The sequence below is a fragment of the Sarcophilus harrisii genome, chromosome 1 (genome assembly GCF_902635505.1).
Source record: "Sarcophilus harrisii chromosome 1, mSarHar1.11, whole genome shotgun sequence".
Lineage (NCBI taxonomy): Eukaryota > Metazoa > Chordata > Mammalia > Dasyuromorphia > Dasyuridae > Sarcophilus > Sarcophilus harrisii.
Window position 1 is genome coordinate 529,720,490 of NC_045426.1, and position 23,291 is coordinate 529,743,780.

The window sequence follows — 23,291 nt, forward strand, 5'->3', positions numbered from 1 at the left end:
AGAATTGATGTTAATAATAAAAATCTGTATTTGCATAGTACCATAAGGATTGCAAATTGACTTTTTAAGTACATCACTTCATTTGAGACTCACAGTAGCTAAGAGAAGTAAATGCCTTAGGTATCATCCTCTATTTACAAATGTGGTAATTTAAGCTTACAATCCTAAGGGACAAAGGACATCGGTCAGAAAGGATTGAGGGAGCCCTGGACTCTACTGGTACTATTTGCCTTTCCTTGGGTGTGGGAGATGTAAAGAGAAAAAGGGAGGGAGAGAGGGCGGAGGGGAGGGAGGGACGGAGGGGGAATAGTGGGCTCTTTCCCTGCCTCCGCTGACCGGAACAGAAAGACGTCTATGTCCCCCGCCTCACTTGCAGAGGGGAAAGGGGAGTGGAGAGAGTGTATTCTCAGCTGACTCAATTCATTCTCCTTTTAGTCTCTTTTAAAGTAGGAGGGGGAAAAAGAGAAGAGTCCACTTTAGGGAAGCAGCAAGCTGTAATTTCAGAGAGCGTTCGAGATCCGGGGGCTGCGGCTGGGCTTCTATCAGAGTGGGTCTACAGCTGCTGCTCCAGCAGCGCCATCTCTCTGTCCGTCCTCCGTCTAAGGCTGCTTCGACTCCAGAGAGCAAAGCGAGAGCAGATCTGAAGCAACAGGTTCAACCTCACTCAACTCAGGGAGAAGAAAAAGACAAGGCTTTGCAGGATCCTGGAAAAGAAGAGAAGGGATCGGACCTCAGCTACCTGACTCTATCCCGATACGGAGTCTCCTGTGGCTTCCTTGCAGTCAGATCCCTACAACTTCGGACTAAGTAGCTTCCCGAGCACCAGGTACATGGGAGGACACACCTCAACCACCAGAATCTTTCTTTTTTTTTCTTTTGCCGGCTCTTTTCACTCTAGTCCATGGCTAGCTTTTAGACTGATTAGACTCTAAGTAGAGATAAAGTTCGTATTTTAAGAAGTATAGAGATTGTCGCTGTTGTTGACAAGAGTTGAACGGTAGGAAAATTTTTGTGCCACTGCCGAGTCATTTAGTCAGTCAACAAGCAATAATTAAGCCCTACATTTATGTGGTTGGCACTGGGCTGAACTCTAGGGTTATGCAAAGAAAAACAAATACAGCTGAGGCGCTGCTCTCTGTTCTTTCCACACTGGAGGAACTCAACCTTCCCAGAAAGAATTGAGGCTTGCTTAAGCCCCTCCACACTCTTCACCCTCTCTTTCACCTTGCATCTTTTCACCCCGATTTTGGCCGTGGTACCCTCTTCTGCTCTCCATGGAGCTCGATCTCGCTATGGAAAATCAGAGTGAAGGAGTTGAGGAGGGCTGGAATGGTACTCAGCCGGAGATGACAGATCGGGATCTCAAACCCCTCTTCGGTCTCGCCATCGAGAATTTTATTACACTGGTGATATTCGGGATGATCTTTGCCATGGGCGTGTTGGGCAACACTCTGGTGATCACAGTTTTGGCGCGTAGTAAGCCAGGAAAACCTCGCAGCACCACAAACTTATTCATCCTTAACCTGAGCATCGCTGACCTGGCGTATCTGCTCTTCTGCATCCCTTTCCAGGCCACAGTGTACGCGTTGCCCACTTGGGTGCTGGGCGCCTTCATTTGCAAGTTTACGCACTACTTCTTCACCGTGTCCATGCTGGTCAGCATCTTCACCCTCTCTGCCATGTCCGTGGACCGTTACGTTGCTATTGTCCACTCGAGGCGCTCTTCCTCCCTACGGGTCTCCCGTAATGCTTTGGTGGGCGTGGGGGTCATCTGGGCGCTCTCTTTCGCCATGGCCTCTCCGGTGGCTTACCACCAGCGCCTTTTCCACGACAGAATCAACAACGACACTTACTGTTGGGGCCAGTGGCCCAACCAGCAGCACAAAAAGATCTACGTGGTCTGCACCTTCGTCTTCGGGTACCTGCTCCCCTTGCTGCTGATCTCCTTCTGCTACGCTAAGGTGGGAGGTGGAGTGTGGTGGGGGTCAGGAACGGAGTGGGATGAAGGGAGGTACGGGAGGAGATGAGAGGTCTGGGTAGTTTAACTGGCTCCTACAGCGTGGCTTTTATTTTATGTTCTTTCTCATTATCCCTTTATCCACAGATCCTGCCAGACTCTCCTTTCTCTATCCCACTCGAAAGTTCTTTTGCTTGCCCAAGGATTTGCTTGTTACCGCCTTTGTAGTAGCTTTGGTGAATATTTTAACACTTGGTCTCAGTTTAGACTGGGTAAGCTATACCAAAGACTTCCTACAAGTTTGCTTTTTGCCACTGCGAAGGTTTCTATTCGATAAAACCTTTCTTTTCTTTGAAAAGTGAGCAATGCAAAGGAGCCCCAAATGTATTCAATATGCAGATCTCCTTCCTCTCGTGTCCTCACATTTCCCTAAACTTGTTCTCCTTTTACAATGCTTAAAATATTCTTTCCCCTAGTTTTGGTGTATGATTATCACTTGCTTTTCACGTTAAGGGAACGTGCGTGGTGTGAGATACATATCAAACAAGTTGGAGAGTTGAAAACTATTTCCCACGAGATGCATACACAGTTTCCGAAACTTTAAAGGTATCAGTTTCAGATATCTTTGAAGGCAATGTCCGAGTCTATTTTGTTTTCCTTTTTTTTTTTTTTCCTTCCACAGTCCTAGAGTACTTGTCTCAGAGCAAGAGCCCAATTCGTGATCCTTCACGAAACCTGTCCTCTTTGCTGCTGATAAATCACAACAATTAAAAAAAAAAAAAAGTAGACAACTGAATATCAAAGACGTTCTCTAGCTGTTAACAAAATGAAAACCATAAGAACGTCTCTAAGTGCCAAATGAAAATCCTGACCCGTCCCACACCCTTGTTCACCTCTAGCCTGCTTGTGGGAAGATTCATAGACAAAAGAATATGACCCGTGGGGGGCAATAGGTGGGTAGAAATGTGCATTAATTGTATTAGTCATTAGTCTCCAGTTCTCGCTTACAGGACAGGATCCTGATTTCTTTGAGCTACTAGATTGAAAGAAACTAAAGAAACTAGGAGAGTCTATGGGCTTCATTTTAGTTACATATTGAGAATAAACATTGAGAAATAATGTTTTTTTTTCTTTAGAAACTTGAAAGGAGTCAGAGATTCCAAAGAACTACTGCCCTCTTAAAGGTGATTCCAGCTCTCAACCCATCATTCTGTGATCCGAATAGTGAACCATTATGCAATTATGCATTTTTCCCTTGTCTCCCAGTAATTCATAATCTGAGTATCACTTTAAGAGGTCTGGCTAGGAAAAGAGTACAGATTTGAGATTTCTTTTAGATCTCTAGGTTGCATACCCCTATAACTGTGTTACTAAATCTTCAGAGTTTAGCAGTTGTCTCTTCTACATTTTGAGGAAGGTTTTTGGAAGATTTTTACAATCCTCTGTCTTTGTTGATCAACTGATTTTCAGTCATGTAATGTCAGATTCTTCCTGACCCCATTTGGGGTTTTCTTGGCAAGATATTGGAGTTGTTTACTATTAGTTTCTTCAGCTCATTTTATAGATGAGAAAAACTGAGGCAAACAGGGTTAAGTGACTTGACCAGGTTCACATAGGTAGTAAATAGCCAGATTTGAACTCAGAAAGATAAGTCTTTCTGTTACCAGGCCTGACACCTACTCACTGTAGCTGCCTTATCTAATCCTTGTTAACTAATTTTTAATCTTTTAATGTAACTTTTTGTATTTGAGTAAATAAGGTTATACTTCAAATAAAGTTCACAGGATAATTATTACTATTGTAAAATGGTTAGCATTTTCAAATCAGAATACCATTAATTCATTACAAAAATAGCTTGCCACTAGTTTCTATAATTTCTATGATATTATTTTGAATTTGTGTGAGAGGCCTTCACTAGTGTGGGCAAGCAGAAAGTTACTTGATAATAGTAGAATTGATTATATATTGCTACACTTACTACTCTAGGAAAAAAAAGCCTCTCAGTATGTGTAAGGGGAGGACATCTTGGTTTTCTAAATAATATTCTTGTGAAGTTTGTGTGTGTGTGTTTGTGTGTGTGTGTGTGTGTGTGCGTGCACACGCTCATGCACGTGCACGTGTGTGCGCAATTTCTATGGGTTTATATTTTGATATTACCTGGAAGGATGTTTTGAACAAAAGGGCACTTTGTCATAATGGCATACATTTTCCAAATTATTAATTCCACATAATTGGTGGGGTTTTTAGTGCTAAATTCTGTTAAAGACTGAAATTTAAATACAATTACAGTGCTTATTGAAAAAGTCCAGAGGTGTGAAAAGGTGTTATAATGGAGAGAAAGTCAAACCTAAAAGGCTCAAAGAAAAGAGAAGAATTAGCAATTAAGTGGTTCTTTAATATAGTTTAAACAATTTATCTGGTTAATTCTGATCCTTAAAGTTTCTTTTCACTTGCTTGTTTGGACAAAAGGAGCTGCATAAAAAACAGCAACCCTAAGTTACTGTTATAATTGTACCAATGTAAATCTAACCTTCATGAGCTGGTAGTATTATAACTATAATATAAGCATACAAGGCAGATTTGTATAGCACCAAGATACATTTCTGATATCTTCTTTGCATAAATAGGTAGCATTCTGTTTTATTTTGGTTGAATAGACATGATGGATCTAAAAAAGAAAGCACTTTTAGGAAAGTGAAGAATCAATAAAAAGGAAGGAAGAATACAAACTTTTAAAATATAAAATGTAGTAGAATAACAGCAGCAACAACCCCAAACCACATATGTATGTGTGAAGGTGTCTATCTAATCTATATCTATCTGTCTGTCTACCTGTCTAATACTTTATAATACAATAATTAATACTTTCCTCAAAATGATTACAGGAAGTATTTTTTTTAATACTTCAAGTTTACTCAAAGCCTTTTCAGACTGGCAGGACTGGACTTTTACTGCAAGATGACTAAATTGAAGTTCAGTGAGGCCGCATAAGGTAATGGATAGAGAGCTAGCTTCAGAATCTAAAATATGGATCACAGGATCACAACTTTAGAGATAGAAGAGACCTTAAAGGACTCATCTCTGTCATATACTAACTATGTGTTTTTGGTTAAGTTGTTCAATGTAATGCTCAGGGCAACTCTAAAACTATTGTTTTCTGAATAGTTCAGTTCAATAATGAATTCACAGATACAAGGGGGAAAAGAATGGGTGAAGATATTATGTTTTATTATAATAATATTTGATGAAAAGCTAGAATCACCTAACCAAAAATTTATTTACTATATGATTAGCTGGCTAAAAATGGTGGTGATTGAGAATGGGAATTAGACTTTTAATACAGTATAAAATATAAATATGATAAATTTCTGGTGAGAGAGGGAGAACACTTAACAATGTCTAGTAAGACTGTATGTCAAGATTGTTTTTTTACAAATCTATTTAAAATGTCTTTAAAATCAAAAAGGATAGAAAAAGAAAACTAGCTATGTATATCTCTCAAATTAGATACCTTAGAGAGAAACTATTAAAGAAAGAAGATGAGCAGTTGAGACACCCAGAAAACAAAATCCAAGAAAAGAGCCAAAAGTATAAATCACTGCCTCAATTATTTACACACAGATGTTCTAAGTTTAGTGACAAATGAGAAATCAGAAATTCCAGTATAAGAAAGCAAGTTTGTCCTCATAGGTCCTTGCTATAATGAAACTTATTAATGGATCATGGTTCTGAACAATAATAAGTAAAAAGGATAGGGTAGCATTATCCATTAGAAAGGTATAATGTGAGAAAATCTGAGAATGAGAAATGGTCAGTACAGCAGGGAGCTTTTGTGAGTATAGGTCAATAGAGGGAGAAAAAGAAGTGATTTTTATCTTTGCAGCATAGTACCAACTATGGGGACCAAAAGAAAATTATTGAGGAGTTTGAGAAATTTGTCACAAGTCAGGAACATACATGCATAGTGGTGTTGGACTTCAAATATCCAGACATCTACTGGAACTCTCTCCCTTCCAAGAATAGAACATGGCTTATTTTAACAATAATCTCAAAGGTGGAGGAAACAACAACGGGAAATTATGTTCTAGATCTTATTCATATGAGTTTTTAAAAAGGGAAAGAAAAAAGAACCTGTGAACTATGGAATTGTGAGCTTGGTTTTGATTCTCTGGAAAATTCTAGACTGGATCATTAAAGACATAATTGACAAAATCTAAAAAGGGTATCAATGATTACAAAAAATCATGATTTCATCAAGAATAATCTTATTTTCTTTCCTCTTTTTTTTTTGATGGAATTGCTATAAAATAACAGATAAGGAAAATGATGTAGATATAGTTTGTCTAGATTTTAACAAATTTTTTTTGATGAAGTTTCCTATATTATTCCTTTGGAGAAGATGAATATGGATTAGAGGATAATATAATTAGATGGATTTTGAACTGATTGGCTCACTGACTGAAAAAGTATGTGTGGATGGGGGAAGGGGAGAAAAGGGAATAAGCATTCATATGGTATCTATTATGTCCCAGATACTGTACTAAGCACTATACAAATATTTCATTTATTCCTCACAACAATGTTATGAGTTGGTGCTATTTTATAGCTGAGGAAACTGAGGCAAATATAGTTAAGTAACTTACTCAGGGTCACTCACGTAATAAGTGTCTGAGACTGGATTTGAATTTGGATCTTCCTAACTACAATAATCTATATATCCTTTGTGCTCCCTACTTGCATCCTGCTTTGATGAATCATTGGCAACATATTACAAGGTTTCCAGTGAGGTGCCCTTGTAGTCTTTACTTGGTCCTGTACTGTTTAACATTTTTATGCACAGAATTTTTGGATGGAACAAAACAGGGAATTATAGTTAACATAATGCTTGATAGTCACAATCTAAAAATTAGGCATTTCAGACTCGCCATATTTAAAACAAAACACATTCTCTCCCCAAACCTTCCCATTTCCTAAATTTCCCCATTTCTATTGAGCATATTATGCTTCTAATCATCAGGTTTGCAACCCTATTGTCATATTCAACCTTTCAGTCTCATACCATATATCTAATCAGTTGTTAAACTTTGGTTTCTTTTTCTACATGTCATAATCATGACCTAATTGTGAGTAAAGACAAAAAAATTTTCATTGAAAGTCAAGCCTTATCACCTCTCTTCTGAATTGTGAGGCCTCTTTATTAGACTTCCTGCCTCTAGTCTCTTCAGAATCCAATCTTTCCTCTATGTCGGTACCATGATTTTCCTAAAGCACAGGTCTGACCATATTCTTCTTAATGAAATTGATTGTGTTAAAAGTACACAAAAGAGGACAGGGAAGAATACTGAGTCTAAGTAATAAGAAGTGTAGTTGAAGGATTAGGGATGTTTAGCTTGGATAAGAGATGACTTGGGATAGGACACTATGGCAGATATCTTTATTTATTTGGATAATTATCATATACAAGAAGCTTTAGATTTAGTATGCCCTCAAGTTATCCAATAGCTATAAAGTAGACCTAGAGTCTGTTTGGCCTCATAGGCCGCATAGAATAACAAGAAATTAGTTGAATTTTTTTCTTCCTTTTTCTTTTTTTATTATAGCTTTTTATTGACAGAAAATATGCATGGGTAATTTTTCTACACTGTCCCTTGCAATCACTTCTGTTCCAACTTTTCCCTTCCTTTCCTCCACCTCCCCCACAATGGCAGGCAGTCTTATGCATGTTAAACATGTTAAAGTACATCTTAAATATAATATATGTGTACATATTTATATAGTTCTCTTGCTGCACAAGAAAAATCAGGTTTAGAAAGGTAAAAATAACTTGGGAAGAAAAACAAAAATGCAAGCAGTCCACATTCATTTCCCAGTGTTTTTTTCTGTGGGTATGGCTGGTTCTGTTCATCACTGATCAATTGGAACTGAATTGGATCTTCTCATTGCTAAAGATATCCAATTCCGTCACAATGGATTCTCATATAGTATTGTGGTTGAAATGTATAAAATTTTCATAGTTCTGCTCATTTCACTTGGCATCAGTTCATGTAAGTCTCTCCAAGCCTTTCTGAAATCATCCTGCTGGTCATTTCTCATACAACAATAATATTCCATAACATTCATATACCACAATTTATTCAGCCATTCTCCAGTTGATGGGCATCCACTCAGTTTCCAGTTTTTGGCCACTACAAAGAGTGCTGCCGCAAACATTTTTGCACATACAGGATCCTTTCCCTTCTTTAAGCTCTCTTTGGGATATAAGCCCAGTAGTAACACTGCTGGATCAAAGGGTATGCACAGTTTGATAGCTCTTTGAGCATAGTTCCAAATCACTCTCCAGAATGGCTGGATGTATTAACAATTCCACTAACAATTTATCTTTGTCCCAGTTTTCCCACATCCCCTCCAACATTCAGCATTATCTTTCCCTGTCATCCTAGCCAATCTGACAGGTATGTAGTGGTATCTCAAAATTGTCTTAATTTGCATTTCTCTGATCAAGAGTGATTTGGAACACCCTTTCATATGAGTAGAAATAGTTTCAATTTCATCATTTAATGAATTGAATTTTTAAAAAGGCAAATTTAGATTTCTTAGCTTTACAAAAATGAAAAAAGTCTGCCTAAGGAGTTTCTCCTTCTTTGCAAGTCTTCAAGCAAAAGTATCCCTGATCATTTGTTGTATATGTTATGATGGGGATTCCTTTAGTGGATAGTTTGAACTAGGTGGCACATTAAAAGGTCTCTTCTAGCCCTTAAATTTCCTGATTCTATGATCTATTCACTCTCCTTCACCATCCATATCTGATTCCCAACACTTTTTATTGTTTTCTATGATAAGAATGGTTTAGAAACACTCTTTGTTTGAAATAATTATTTGTATTTTAATCTTTTGGGCCTTGAAAACACATTTCTTCTGTGCAGATATGTTAGAAGCTTAAAAAAATAAAATTATATAGTACTTGGGTATATTCTTCAAGGACTAACCTAATTTCCTGTGAAAATACTGTGAGAAAAAGATACACTTGTGAGGTACTGTAGATTATATTTTAGCCTGGGAATTACAAATTGATGTTTGATAACTTTTATGGGCTTAGTTCTAATAGTAGCATTTTGATCTTGAGAAACATTTGCTTATCTCTTTCTCATCTCTCTTTCTATCTCTTCTATGTCAAATCAGTCAATCTGTCTGTCTTGTCTCTTTCTTTCTTGTCAATTAGTATAGTATGACCTCATGCTAACGTGATAAGGGCTATTCCTTTCAGGGAATAAAAAGGAACAGGATCTTCAGAAAATCTTGTAACCTATCTACACCCTTTGTTAATTTTCCTTTGGACCTCTACCCTACTCATATATCTTGCCCTGATAGATTTAAAACCCAAATATTTCAGTTGTAATTATTGCTAATTTTCATTATGTCTTCCAGAAATTACTAGTCAGTACATTGCACCCAACTTATTTTATTTTAAAACTCATCTCTGGCTACCTCCAGTTATTTTCATGTACATGTATCCTCTCTGTGCTGTACTGGTAATTGGGAGATTGAGACTTAAATGTTCGACAGACTAAATTGACAAGATTTGAGCATATAAGTAAGATACAAGCTCATCAATCAATCAATCAATCAATGAACAAGCATTTATCAAACAGTAATTATGTGCCAGACATTATACTAATATCTGGGATATAGAGAAAAGCAAAAAAGCCTCTGCTTTCAAGGATCTTGTAAATCAGGAAATAAATTGGGACATATATAATAAGTACAGAGGATATGGGAGATAACATTGGAGAGAGTTATGATAGCAATAGCAACTGGAAGAACAGTGTTAGAAACAGGAATCCAGTTATCTAAACAAATATGGTTACTTTTACCTTGCAATTGATCTGTAAATACTCTTCATCTACTCTGGACATTAGACTTAGGGGGGGACTAGTAGGCAGAAGCACAAAAAGACTCAGACACAACACAATATCTAATTATCTAATGAGATATGTTGTTTCATCTTGTTGCTGATTTCTAGATAATGGTCTCATTCTCCAGAGGCTATGTTCTTTGTTGTCTTCCATTTTCTAGTCTGTCCAGTCAAAACTATGATTTTTTTTTTTTCAGTAGCAATGTATGGCTGTGAGAATTAAACCATAAGACAACTGAGTGCTGCAGAATCAACACTTTCCAATTGTGCCAGACAAGATTTTTGTGAATCCCTTGGACATCAAGGAGATCAAAGTGATGAATACTTAAAGAAAGGAATTCAAATGATTCACTGGAAGGTCAAGTACTGAAGCTGAAGCTCAAATACTTAGGTCACATAGTGAGAAGATAAGACTCATTGGGAGTTGGGAAAAGTTGAAGGTAAAAGGAAAAAGGGACAGTGGAAGATGAGATGGATAGATAGTGAACATTCATAATGTCATAATGTCATGAATGTCCATTGTCTCCCCAAACTTAAAATGTTTTGTAGTTTTGAATCAGAGAATAATTTATCTCAAAGCCAATGTATTTTTTTCTAATCTGTTCCTTTTGACAGAAGGAATGTAGTCACTTCAATCTGGATTTGATTTCCTCTTGCAGTGTTTAAAGATCTATCTATCTGTATCACAGAAGTTGGATGTTGGTATTACTATCTTCTTAGTCATTATTTTAACCAACAAATTGTAAATATTGTGTGAAGTCTGATAACTTTCTTCTGGAGTGTACCCAGCTGGGGGACTGGAAAGCAGTGATAGGTTTATTTATTTATTTGTTTTAGGATCAATGTTATTATAAGACAGAGTTCATTTGAGAGATTATTATATCTATAGTCAAACACTTTCATATGCAACATAGAACTGAATTACACTCTTGAGCATCAAGGAAGTGTTGATTGAAAATACAAATTATATTACTTGGCTAACAAAGTTACAATTTGACCAAGTCTATGAAAGCACTTCTAACTCTAACTTCTAACTTCTAACTTCTAACTCTAAGAATCTAGGAATTAACTGAGATTGGCATGAACATATCATCAATTAACAATGATAGTTCCCAGAACAAATTTTATTCGTGAGCCAAGAAATGGCCATGAAATTTGTTATGTTAGAAACGAGTTTGCATCAATTCCTGGAGGTTATATTGAAACAAATTTTAGCTTAGAAGAAGGAATAACATTTTAACCATTCAAGCTGTCCCAAAATGTGTGGTGTTCTTCTTTTTAAAAATATAATGGTTCTCTGGGAGAGGTTTCTTGGGGGAGGTTTTCTGGAGGCAGCCTTAGTTTCAGTTCAAAGTAATAATCACCTCAAATACAGCCAGCTGATAAAATCCAAACTTTTATTTCTTATCTCTTTCCTTGGGCCCGGTTAGCTTTCTTAGAGGCCTATCTCTCTGCTTGGTTCCAAGAGCTCTTGTAGCTTGTCTTTTGTCTCTGCCAGCTTCAGCTTCTCTTCTTCCAAATATCTCCAGCCAGCATCAAGGTGAAAGTTGGAATGAATCTGTTTTGCCTCCAAGAGAGAGCTTCTGTATCTCCCAGAGTGCTCTTTGGTCCTGAGAGTTTCTTGCTTATATGCTGTTCACTGAGTACATACCAATCATTAGATCACTGGGAAACTATTATTTGTTGAATGATTAAATCAATGCTAAACTAGATTTAAACACTGTCTCCTCAATTCCACTTAGTACCTTGTTTCAAGTTCTGGCCCATAACATCTCCTCGTAGGATCAGATTAATCATACTGAACCATGCTAAATTAGATAATTATTATCTCTATCAACTCTAATGAGTTAATACTTTGTAAGGATTCCAACAAAAATGGAATAAGCTAACTTGTAAGAGAGCTCATTTCTACTTGAGGTATTTAAACACAGATAATCAGTTGTCAGAGGTATTTATAGAAAACTTTCTCTTTTAGTTAATTATGCCTTAAGATCATCTCATCTAACTCTATCATCTCTCTCTCTCTCTCTCTCTCTCTCTCTCTCTCTCTCTCTCTCATATGCTAAGGGCGGTTTCTTAAAATATATTTCAAGCAAGAAGAAGAGATGAAGAAAATAACTAGCACCAAAATGTATACTAATATACTATATGGTGACTTGCTCTAGGATCATCATAAGCAAAGAGCCCAAAAGGGAAACACAATTTCAGCAGTTCAGTAGTATTATTGTGGAATGCCAAGAAAAAAAAAATAGCAATAGATAAAGACATGTAACAATATGTTATAGAACAGTCAATTGGCAAGGATTTATTGAATGACTTATACACCGGATATGGTGCTAGCTTCTGGGCATTCAAAAATGAGATACCATGACTTTTATTTATTTGGAGTGAAAGTATCATAACATGGGACAGCTAGGTGATGCCATAAGGCACAAAGTGCTGGGCCTGGAGGCAAGAAGACTCATGTTTCTGAGTTCAAATCTGGTCTCAGCCACTTGGTTGTTGGATCCTGGACAAGTCACTTAATTCTATTTGTCTCCATTTCCTCATCTGTAAAATGAGATGCAGTAGAATATGACAAACCACTCTAGTTCTTTGCCAAGAAAACCCCTCATGGGATCACAAAAAGTCAGACACAACCTAATAACAACCAGACAGTTATAGTACTATACTATAGTGATCCTGGGCAATTCACTTAATCTCTTTCATTTTAATTTCATTTTTTGTAAAGTATAAAATATAACAGTGCCTACTTATTGAGAGGGCATAAGAATCCAGTGACATAGTATGTATGAAACACTTTATATAATGTTAAATAGATATCAGGGATTATGTATGGATGTTGATTTTTTTTTAAGTCATATTTGTCCCAGGCAATGTAATCTTTAAATTTTGAAAAATAATAGTATATATGTGAATGATTTCAATTTCTATAATTTCAACTCCAAATGTTTTTTCTTGTAAAAATAAGCATTTAAAATTAATATAAATTAAAAACTAACAATGTCACTTCAAATTTTTGTAAATAATATTTTATTTTCCTACTTAATTACATGTAAAGTAATTAAAATAAAAAAATGAGTTCTGAATTCTCTCCCTACCTTCCCTACTCCTTGAGATGGTAAACATTCTGATATAGATCATATATATGCAGTCATATAAAACATATTTTTACATTAGTCATTTTGTGGAAAAAAATTGAGCCAAAAAAAAAAAGAAAAGAAGGAAGGAAAGAAGAAAGAAAGGAAGGGAGAAAAAAGGAAAAAAAAAGAAAGCAGGAAAAAAGGAAAGAAGGAAGAAGGAAAGAAAAGAATATGCTTTAGTTTGCATTCAGACACCATAAATTTTTTTCTATTTAAGTGGTAGCATTTTTCATCTTGAGTCCTTTGAGATTGTCTTAGATCAATATATTGCTGAGAATAGCTAAGTCATTCACAGTTTTCATTGTATAATATTGCTGCTATTGCATATAGTGTTCTGGTTCCATTTTTTATGCTGTACCAGTTCAGTTACTTCCTAGATTTTTCTGAAACCATCCTGTTTATCATTTCTTATAGAATTATTCTTTTAAAATCATATATCAAAATTGTTCAGCCATTCTGTCGTTGTGTTTGTCTCCTCAATTTCCAGTTCTTTGCCATCACAAACAAACAAACAACCCTCCCCCAAAAAACCCACTCCATCATAAATATTTTTGTACAGATAGGTTCTTTTCTCTTAAAAAAAACATCTATGGAATATAAATCTAGCAAGGGTATTACTGGCTCAAAGGGTATGCACAGTTTTACAGCTCTTTGGATATAGTTCCGAATCTCAATTATCTGACATTCTTACCAGCATATATAATTTTATTTTTCTGCCTAATTTGAATTTCTTTAATAATTAGTAATTATAACATTTTTTCATGTGACTATAGCTTTGATTTCTTCATCTTAAAACTGCCTATTCACATCCTTTAACTATTTGTCAATTGGGGAATGATTTATAAATCTGACTCAGTTTTTTTTAATCTACTTGAGAAATGAGACCTTTATCAGAGATACTTACTATGATTTTTTCTTCCAGTTTTCTGCTTTTCTTCTAATCTTGTGTTGATTTTATTTATGCAAAAGTTTAAAAAATTTATATATATATATATATATATCTACCATTTTCAATATGCAGTGTTTTATTTATCTCTTCTTTGAATGAAATTCTATCTTATCCATAGATCTGACAGGTAAATTATTCTGTGCTTCCTTAATTTGCTCATGGTATCACTCTTTATGTATGTGGTATGTGGTCTGAGATGTTGGGCTACATCTAGTTTCTGCTATTGGGTCTTCCAGTTTTCCCAGGAGTTTTTTTTTTTTTTTTTTTTTTGTCAGATAGTGAGTTCTTCTTCTTAGGGTTTTGGGTTTTTATTAAACCTAAATTAATGTGGTCATTTGCTATATGACATATTTTACCTAATCTATTCCTTTGATCTACTACTTTTATTTCTTAGCCATAATCAAGTTGTTTTTATGATTACTAAGTTGTAATGCAGTTTGAGATTTGGTATTACTAGGTCACCTTAATTCACATTTTATTTTCATTGATTACTTTGATATTCTTAATATTTTAGCTTCAAATTTTTAGTGATTATCTTTGAATTACAAACAATAAGATGTTAAAAGCTTCACTGAAGCAATAACAATTTTTTTGTTTCTTTTCAGGTGCTTAACCATTTACATAAAAAGCTGAAAAATATGTCAAAGAAGTCAGAAGCATCGAAGAAAAAGGTGAAGTTTCACATATTTACAAGGTTTTATCCCTAACCATCCTTTTTTATTTTCATCTCAACTCTTAGGAGTTGATTATTAACAATTATTCTTTGTTAGAATTCCAAGTCAAAGTATTCTAACATAAACTTTCAAATATCTCCATTAATCATTGGGGCAGTGAGTTAATAAACAGGGAAGAAAAATATAAATAAATGTATATTATAGAATTAATTCTGGGTGACATAAATGTATTTTTAAGGGATGTTAATCTTTAAAAGGAGAAGTGGGGAGGATGATTAGAGTCAGAATATTAGAAAAACAAACTTGTGATAAATTCCTTACCTTCTATACTATCCCCATGGTACTTTTCCAAACTGTTCCAGAAAACCATTGCTTTGTTTCTTTGGATGTCAGAACTGTGATGCCCTTACCCTTCTAGAAAAAAAAAGATTTCAGGATGTTCCTTGATCTTTGTTGTCTCATGTTTGTGCATGGTCAGAAATGAGAGTATTGAAGGGGTTACAAAGAGTTCCAAGGGGAAATTATCTCTTTGCTATTGTCTTTTCTATGAAATGAATTCTAGTCTAAACAAGTCTCCTTTGATTAATGGCATAATATGCAGCTGTCCAATTTTTATTTATTTTGCAAGTTTTTATATTTTCAAGAAACACTGAATTCTCTGAAACTAAATCATCTTGACTGTTATTTTGAGAGTATTTATCTGATTTCTCTTTGGCACAGAATACTCAAGATTTCAGGCAGTATAACCATGGTGATGGAGAGACACATGTCTAATTATTTTATCTGTCAGGATAGTTATGCTTTCTTAAATTTTTTCTATTCTATTTTTTTCAAACTGAATATTTTACATAAAAGATTTCATTATTTGAAGGGAAAGAATTATGCTATACTAAATGATATTTCCAAACAAACTACTTATTTGAAAGAACAATTCATAAAACCAGAGCATCTCAGGGTTGGCAGAAATCCTAGAAATTATAAATACCTCAACTTGGCAATGAATGTAAAAAATTTTGATATCACACAGTATCTCAGATGGATTAAACCTCTGCTTCAATATGATAAATGATGATGAACTCATTACAGCAATTATGTCCCATTCTATTAAAATATTGTTGATGTCTTTTGTATTTTCCTCCTAGTTAGTTCTCAATAAATAACTGACCTTTCCTCCATCTTGAAGACTGCCCCTTATAACAAAGAATTAAAAAAATGCATCCCAGCAAAATTAACAAAATAATCAGGGTAGATAATACACACACACACACACACACACACACACATACGAATAAAAGTACATTCTGGTATTTCTTCTTCAAGATCAAGATTAGTCATTAGAGCCACATATATATGTTTCAGTTTCTGTTTTTCTTTCTATTCATTTTAGTCTATTCAATGTCATTTTCCTTATTATTCTTATTCCATTTGTATCAACACATATCTTCATATTCCTTCCTTTTTTTCCTTTAAATTTAACATTTTCTATGACACGCCAATAGTACACAAGTACTATACTTTGTTTAACTATTCCCCAAATATATGATCACATATTTTGCTTACATTTTTAACTATGAAGGAAAGGTGCATAATGGATCTTTTTTTCCTCCTTTGTATCTTTGCCCTTCTAGGAGTATATGTTCAATACTAGAGATTCTGGGTTTTACTCACTTAAGATAATGCTAAATGACTTATCAAAATGGTTGGATCAATTATTCATAAGTCAAACAACAAGTTCTTAATTTTTTTGCCTCTCTATTGTCCCTTCAGTATTGATTATTTCTATCTTTTGCATACTTGTCACCACATTATATTTTTAAACAACTTCAATCTTTAGAAATTTCTTCCTTTAAATTAAGTAGAAATTTATTTCCAGATGGGTATTAACTATTCTTTGGCCCTACAAGGATTCTTTCTGAGACATAATGGCAAGGTCTCTTGACCTGGACTTGTCACTTTTTTGTGAGAGAGGACAAACATCTTAAAATGTAGTTAATAGCATTGAATGTAATAGTCCATGTGTAGTTTGGTTAGTTCACAATGTAGTGGGCCTATTAAATTTTTTATTTTGAACTTTGTATTTTCTCTTAATGCAGCCTAACTTTTTTTTGATCACTCCCTCCTATGACTTACTCATAATGAGTTTAAAATTAATATATAATCCTTTTTAAAAAACACAAACTATTATAAAGTCACTTTGAAAAAATAAATGTCATTGCCTTTCATTCCTTTTTAGTTTTGGGAAGATAAAGAAGACGATAGTTAAGAATTCTCACTTAAGAGAAAATAGAACTATTTACCTCTAATTTTATTTCTGTTTCCTCAGTCAAAAAAGATCTTTGAACTGGAAATTAGAGATTAAAATGATGGGAGTAAAATGATGTAATAGCATCCAGAGCTCTCAATGAGCTCTCTTTCTCAAAGAAAGAGAATCAAATATGATATTGTACGTATTGATAAACCTAAATAAACCAACTTCTATGGCAAGGCATACATGTTTGTTAAAATCTGAGAGAGCTAAAAAAATGGTTTGTCAGAAATTGCATTTAGAGTAACAACTTACAACATACAGTAGGTCAGTCAACAAGTACTTAATGTCTCCTATTTACCAGACATTTATGATAGAGATACAAGAAAGACAACTCATAGTTTAATGGGTTAGAAAGCACCCAAAAATTATTTACAAATGAACCAAATATAAGACAGAGGAAATAATTGACACAGGGAAGGAAAAAATATAAGAAGAATCTGAAAAGATTTCTTGTATGAGGTAAGATTTTAGCTGGTATTTGATGGAATGAGAGGAAGAAGAGAGGAAGGACAGATTTCCAAATATAGAGAACAGCCTATGGAAATACTTGGAACTGAGAACTAGTGTCTTGTTTATGGAACAACAAGGATTCTAGTGTTCTGGATCAAAGAGTACAGAGAATAAAGGAATTATAAGAATTCTGGAAATATAGGAGAAGGTCCTGTTAATAAGGACTTTGAGCAGCAGAGAATTTTATATTTCATACTGGAAGTGAGAGGGAGCCATTGGAGTTTATTAAAGAGGAGTAGGCATAACAGTACTGACAGCTGAGTGGATAATGGAATGAAATGGAGAGTGCAATAGCACTATAAAGTAAAACAGCTGTGACAGCTGTAAGAACTGTGATCAATACAATGACCATTTATGATTCCAAAGGACTGATGATAGCACATACAATCCATCTCCTGATAGAGATGTGAGAGATTTACTTGACTATATTTGTTGCAAAAGATTTGTTTTGGGACAACTAGTTGCAGTAATGGATGGGACACCTGCTCTGGAGTCAGAAGGACCTGAGTTCAAATACAGCTTCAGACACTTACCACTTTCTAGATGTATGACTCTGTGTAAGTCACTTACCTCAGTTGTCTTGCAAAAAATTTTTTTATTTTCTCCTTTGTCAATGAGATTAGAGATAGGATTTCTTTTATTAAAAAAAAAACAACTAAAGCAGGGAGATTAGGGGTATTATAGATGTGAGATGTCGCATGGTCTTCCAGATGGAGTCACTATATGTTTATATGTAATAGTTTTATTTTGTTCCAATATTTCTCCATATAGAGTTGAGGTAGGCATGATGTATAATAAATATGAACCTGAATGTAAAAATAATTATGAAAAAATCAATAAAAATTTGAATGTGAATATGAATATGAATATAAAACACATCAGTACAATTTTTTAAAAGAAAGAGAAATTATTAGTCCAACTAGTGTGGAAAACAATTTGGAATGGTACCCTAAATGCCACTGAATAGTATTGTATTTAATTCAGCAATACTTCATATATATATATATGTATGTTACATATATATATATATATTTCTAAGAATAAAAATCTAGATAAAAGCATCATGCACACACATATTTCTAGTAGAACTTTTTGTGTTAGCAAAGAACTGGAAAAATATAGATGCCCATTTAATGGGGAAGGCTTAGTCAAAATGTAGTATATGAAATGGATTGTTATTGTATTATAATATTGTATTTTTGAAGAAAATAAAGAGTTCAGGGATTTTGAAAATACTTGTTTAAATAACTGAATTGTTTTTCAATGGCAAGGGCTAGATAGCACTTCGACAATATGAATTTATATGTGACCCTATTAGCATATAAATCAGAATGGTGAGACTTAGTTACACAAGTCCAGTTTATATTTTAACGAAAGTGCTAATGCCAATGAGTGTTCTGGCTATTCAATTTAAGAAATTGGATTGGAGGTTTGTTGTGATGATTAAATGAGATGATATGTGAAAAGCAATTAGTGCAGTGCTTGGTATGTAGTGGGTGCTACATAAATGTTTATTCTTTTTACTTCCCCTTTTACCTACAACTAGTCCCTAGCCTAGCATTTGTATGACATAAAAAAATAGAGATAGAATTAATGAGGTGGACAGTCCTTGGTAGTAGCAAGATCTATAGATACAATGAGTGAAAGAGTAGAGAGAAGGAATGTAAGAAGAATTTTAGTGGCTACCAGACAGAGGTGGAAATTTCACATATTCTTATTTGACACATTTCAAATTAAATTAAAGAGATATGATTGAACATTTACTGTGTGTAGGTAACAGGAATGAAAAGAAAAACAAAGCAAAAAAACTGGTACTGCCTTTGAAGAATTTGTATTCTTTCTGTGGCATGCAATATATGAATGGGTAAAGAAAGTAAATGTAAAGTATATACTAACTTATTTCAAAAGAGACAATTCTAAAAGCTGAAGGGATTGTGAGAAGTCTTAAGCAGGAGGTAATAACCAAGCTTTGATTTGAAAGAATCTAGATGTTTTGTAAAGTGGAAATGAAGAGAAATGGGAGGCATCTATCAGCATGGAATCAAGAAATGACCTTACCCTTGACCTTGACATTCCCTTATTATTATCTTGTATTTCATAATGTCAGCTAGGTGGTACAGTGAAGAGAGTGCTGGATTTGGAGTCAAGAAGATTTAAATTCCAAACTAGACCTGTATACTTAACTAGCTGTATGATTGTGGGCAAATCACTTAATCTCTGTCTGCCATTTTTTGTCAAATGGGGATTATAATAATACTTGTCTCCCAGAATGGTCATGAGGATCAAATGAAACATATTTGGAAAACTTTTTGCAAAACTTGATACTCTGCAAATGTTGTTCAGTTGTTATATATATATATATATATATATATATATATACATATATTATATATATATAATATATATGTATATATATATTAGCTGTTTATTGTTGTTTCTAGAAAAAGCAGTCTATTCTATTTGTCTCATCTCTCACCAGCTATTCATTCTTCAATCTATTGCAATTCTTTTCCTGTAAGTCCACTGATAGTACTCTTTTAAGCTCACCAATAATTAAAAAAACATTTTAGTTACTATTCAGATATGCCTAACTTTCTTTGAATTTTTCAGCTAATATCATATTTATACTTCTATTGACTTCCAATAAAGACACTTTCAAGTGTAATATGTATGATACATGATGTTGCAGTGTGCTTGAAAATATACCTATAGCTGATCACATTAGGCACTTAATAAATGCTTATTGGCTGACTGCCTGTACTTATATTTAACTATCCTAACAGTCAGGCCCAAGATTTAAAGAAAAAGACATAGTCACATATATCACAAGAGGACACTATTTATTATCAACATAGAAAATATTATTGAAACACACTCAAATCATGTAAAAATCATGTCAGAAAATATATACTTCCACTTCACTACTATTAGGGCTTGCCCTGGGGAAAGAAACTATCCCAGTTTAGGCTGTGGTCAAAAAATATGAATTCAAATGCTATCTCTAATAAGTCCTAAGTTTTTTTCACATTAAAATAATTCTGTTGGACTAGGTGGCTTGGAGTTCCTTTCTAGCTCTGATTTTATGATATTGTGATCTTGAATTGTACTGGAATAGGCAAAATATCTGTAGGATCTGTGTGTTTTTTATTCTGAAAAAGGAGCTCAAGACTTTTGCAAATTCATGACTATAAAGTAAGCAAATACTCTTTACCTTTGAATTCAGGAACTTCAGGTATGTTAATCCTTCTAGCTATTTTGAACTTAATCTTTCCTTTATATTCTTTCTCTTCCACCTGCCTTGAAAGAGCACAGTTTAAACAGATTGAATCATGAACTGAATTTATTTCCTTCTATTTGGCTGTGAAGGAGGTTATCAAAATATCAATTATCCTAATTCTCAGAATAAACCCAATTTTCCATCTTCTGGGGAACACAGCAGGATATATGAATAAAAACTTAAAAACTTTTTCATAGATGTATACATCATGAGGTGGGAACAGAGGAAAGAGCAAGCATATTATGTTTATGCAAAGCTACGTGCCAATTTCAAGGTATTACAATGAAAAAAAGGTAAGGGATGAGTTTCTGTTGAAGCAAGAAAGTTGAGCTAGAGATAGGCAAGATGACTTCTTAAGGTCTTTCCAAGTTTTGGATATTTACACAATCACTGATTCTTTGGGTCTAAAGTACTTGGTAAATCATTTGGTTTAGTTACAAAATTCCAACCCCCCCTCCCTATTCATTATTTCCATCCATAAGAAAGATCTTTGAAGATCTTCTTATCTTTGAGCAAAGTTCCATCAGATATGTTGCTGGCAACATTCTTTGAAGAATTATATTTTTCAGATGCTTGAATAAAGCTCATCTCCAAAGAAGAAAAGTAATAGAATTTAATGCATCAGACATTTCTGGCACAGAAATGAAAGGGAGGAAAGAGGCAAAGTTAGGAAGAATTCAATTATCAAGTTTAATAAGAATCCATGTAGAGATTTAATGCAGGTCCCATATCAGTATTTTCCTCCATCAAATGATTTTCTCTAATACCCTTTATGGAAAAAAATAGTGTAAGTGAGGAGCAAACATAACAGATATAGCCATGGCTCTGATATTAGGAAAAATCTGTAAGAAAAAAGCATCAAAGAAAACAAACTCCTTTTCTAGCAGAGATGAGCTTTCTAAGTCACATTCTGATATTTCAAAGGAGAAAAGAGCATAGGAAGACAGAAAGTAAATTTTCCCATCAATTTCTTTGGGAAGCAGTTCAGAATTAAAGGGTATCATTAGGATTGAATGAAGTATCTTTTGAGTAGTTTATGTGTTGTGGTGTTTGTGTGAACCTCCACTTATTTCTTAGATTTATAATAATAATTAATATTTTCTAGGAGTAAAATGTAGTAGATGCTGAATAAATATTGTACCAAGTACGCACTTGCTTGTTGAATTGAAAAAAAAAAACACATTACAATGATTAGGTTATCAATTCAGTGCTTGAAGAAGTCTCTTGAACCTTAGTGGGATTGTAAATGCCTTTTTTTCTCTATGAATCTGACAGCCAAGAAACTTTGAAAAACTAAAAGAAATATGTATTTAGGTTTTCTATTGCCTGGACCTTGGAAGAAAATAATCATTTCTATTTTTGAACTTTATTAGAAATTTTGTACTTTTTATAATATATCTTTGGAAGCAAGATGGATCTGTTTGTCAGTGACAAGCATTCAGTGGTATTAGGTGACCTTTTTTTTTCTGATTGATTTTTTTTCTGACAGTCAACTGAGCCAGAGACCATAAAAATACCTTTGACTGTTGACTTTCCCATATTTGCCATTTTCCTAACATTCTTCCTTTGTATCATCAGATTCTTGAACCCTAGAAGCAAAATTTGGCAGATAATAACAGAAAATTTTAGCACTTAGTATTTTCCAAGGAGCTATGTCAGTATGTTAACATATATTAGTTTTGTTAAAGCTGAATTTAATATAGATCAAGTTTATCCCAAGGTCATTTCACATAGTCTGTAGGAAGAAACTACTAAGAAGACAAAGGACCTGGATAGATGAATCTGACTCACATTTCAGTCAGAAAAATTCATGTCTGGAAACTTCAGATGAGCAGAACAGGCAATAAACAAATGAGTCATTTTTCAATCTCTAGGATATCTCTAGCTATTAGTATTTAGTAGAATATTCAGGTTTTATGTGACTTTGATAAGGTGTCACAAACAAAATAATGGTGATCTCAAAAATGACTCTTGGGCTGGCTTTTTTTTTTTTTGGATTAGATAAATCATTAGTAATAAATCAGAGACTAGTCATACTCCAGAGTAACTGACAATAATTGACAGGCATAGGTCCATGGTTCTGAAGTCTCTGGTGGAATTTTAAAAAATGTAAAATTAATAAAGATTAAAAGTTAAAAGATTATTTTTGTTGAATAAATGAATGAATGGAAAATATTTATTAAGTACTTACTATATAGTAATCACTGGGGATACAAATAGAAAAAGATAGTCCCTGCTCTCAAGGAGAGCAATAAATAGTTGGGGGAGACAATTTATAAAACAAATCAAACATAAGAAGGATAGAAAGGACCAGAAATCATAATGGTGCAGTATCCAGATGCAAGGTCTCAGGAGTTCTTCTTCTTCTTCTTCTTCTTCTTCTTCTTCTTCTTCTTCTTCTTCTTCTTCTTCTTGTTCTTTTTTAATAATTTCATTTATTTATTTATTTTTGCTGAGGCAATTAGGGTTAAGTGACTTGCCCAGGGTGACATAGCAAGTAAGTGTTAAGTGTCTGAAATGAGATTTGAACTCAGGTCTTCCTGACTTCAGAGCTGGTGCTC

The 23,291-nt window shown here is 34.2% G+C and overlaps 1 protein-coding gene across 1 annotated transcript in view; it reads left to right on the forward strand.

Annotated features, from left to right (window-relative positions):
* The first annotated feature begins 299 nt into the window (after window positions 1-299).
* The window catches only part of GALR1 (galanin receptor 1), a 31,046-nt gene continuing 8,054 nt past the window's right edge, over window positions 300-23,291 (forward strand). Inside the window, exons 1-2 of the mRNA XM_031946728.1 lie at window positions 300-1,961; window positions 14,567-14,632. Coding sequence (XP_031802588.1) covers window positions 1,275-1,961; window positions 14,567-14,632 — 753 coding nt within the window. The 5' untranslated portion in view covers window positions 300-1,274. The remainder of the gene's footprint in view (window positions 1,962-14,566; window positions 14,633-23,291) is intronic.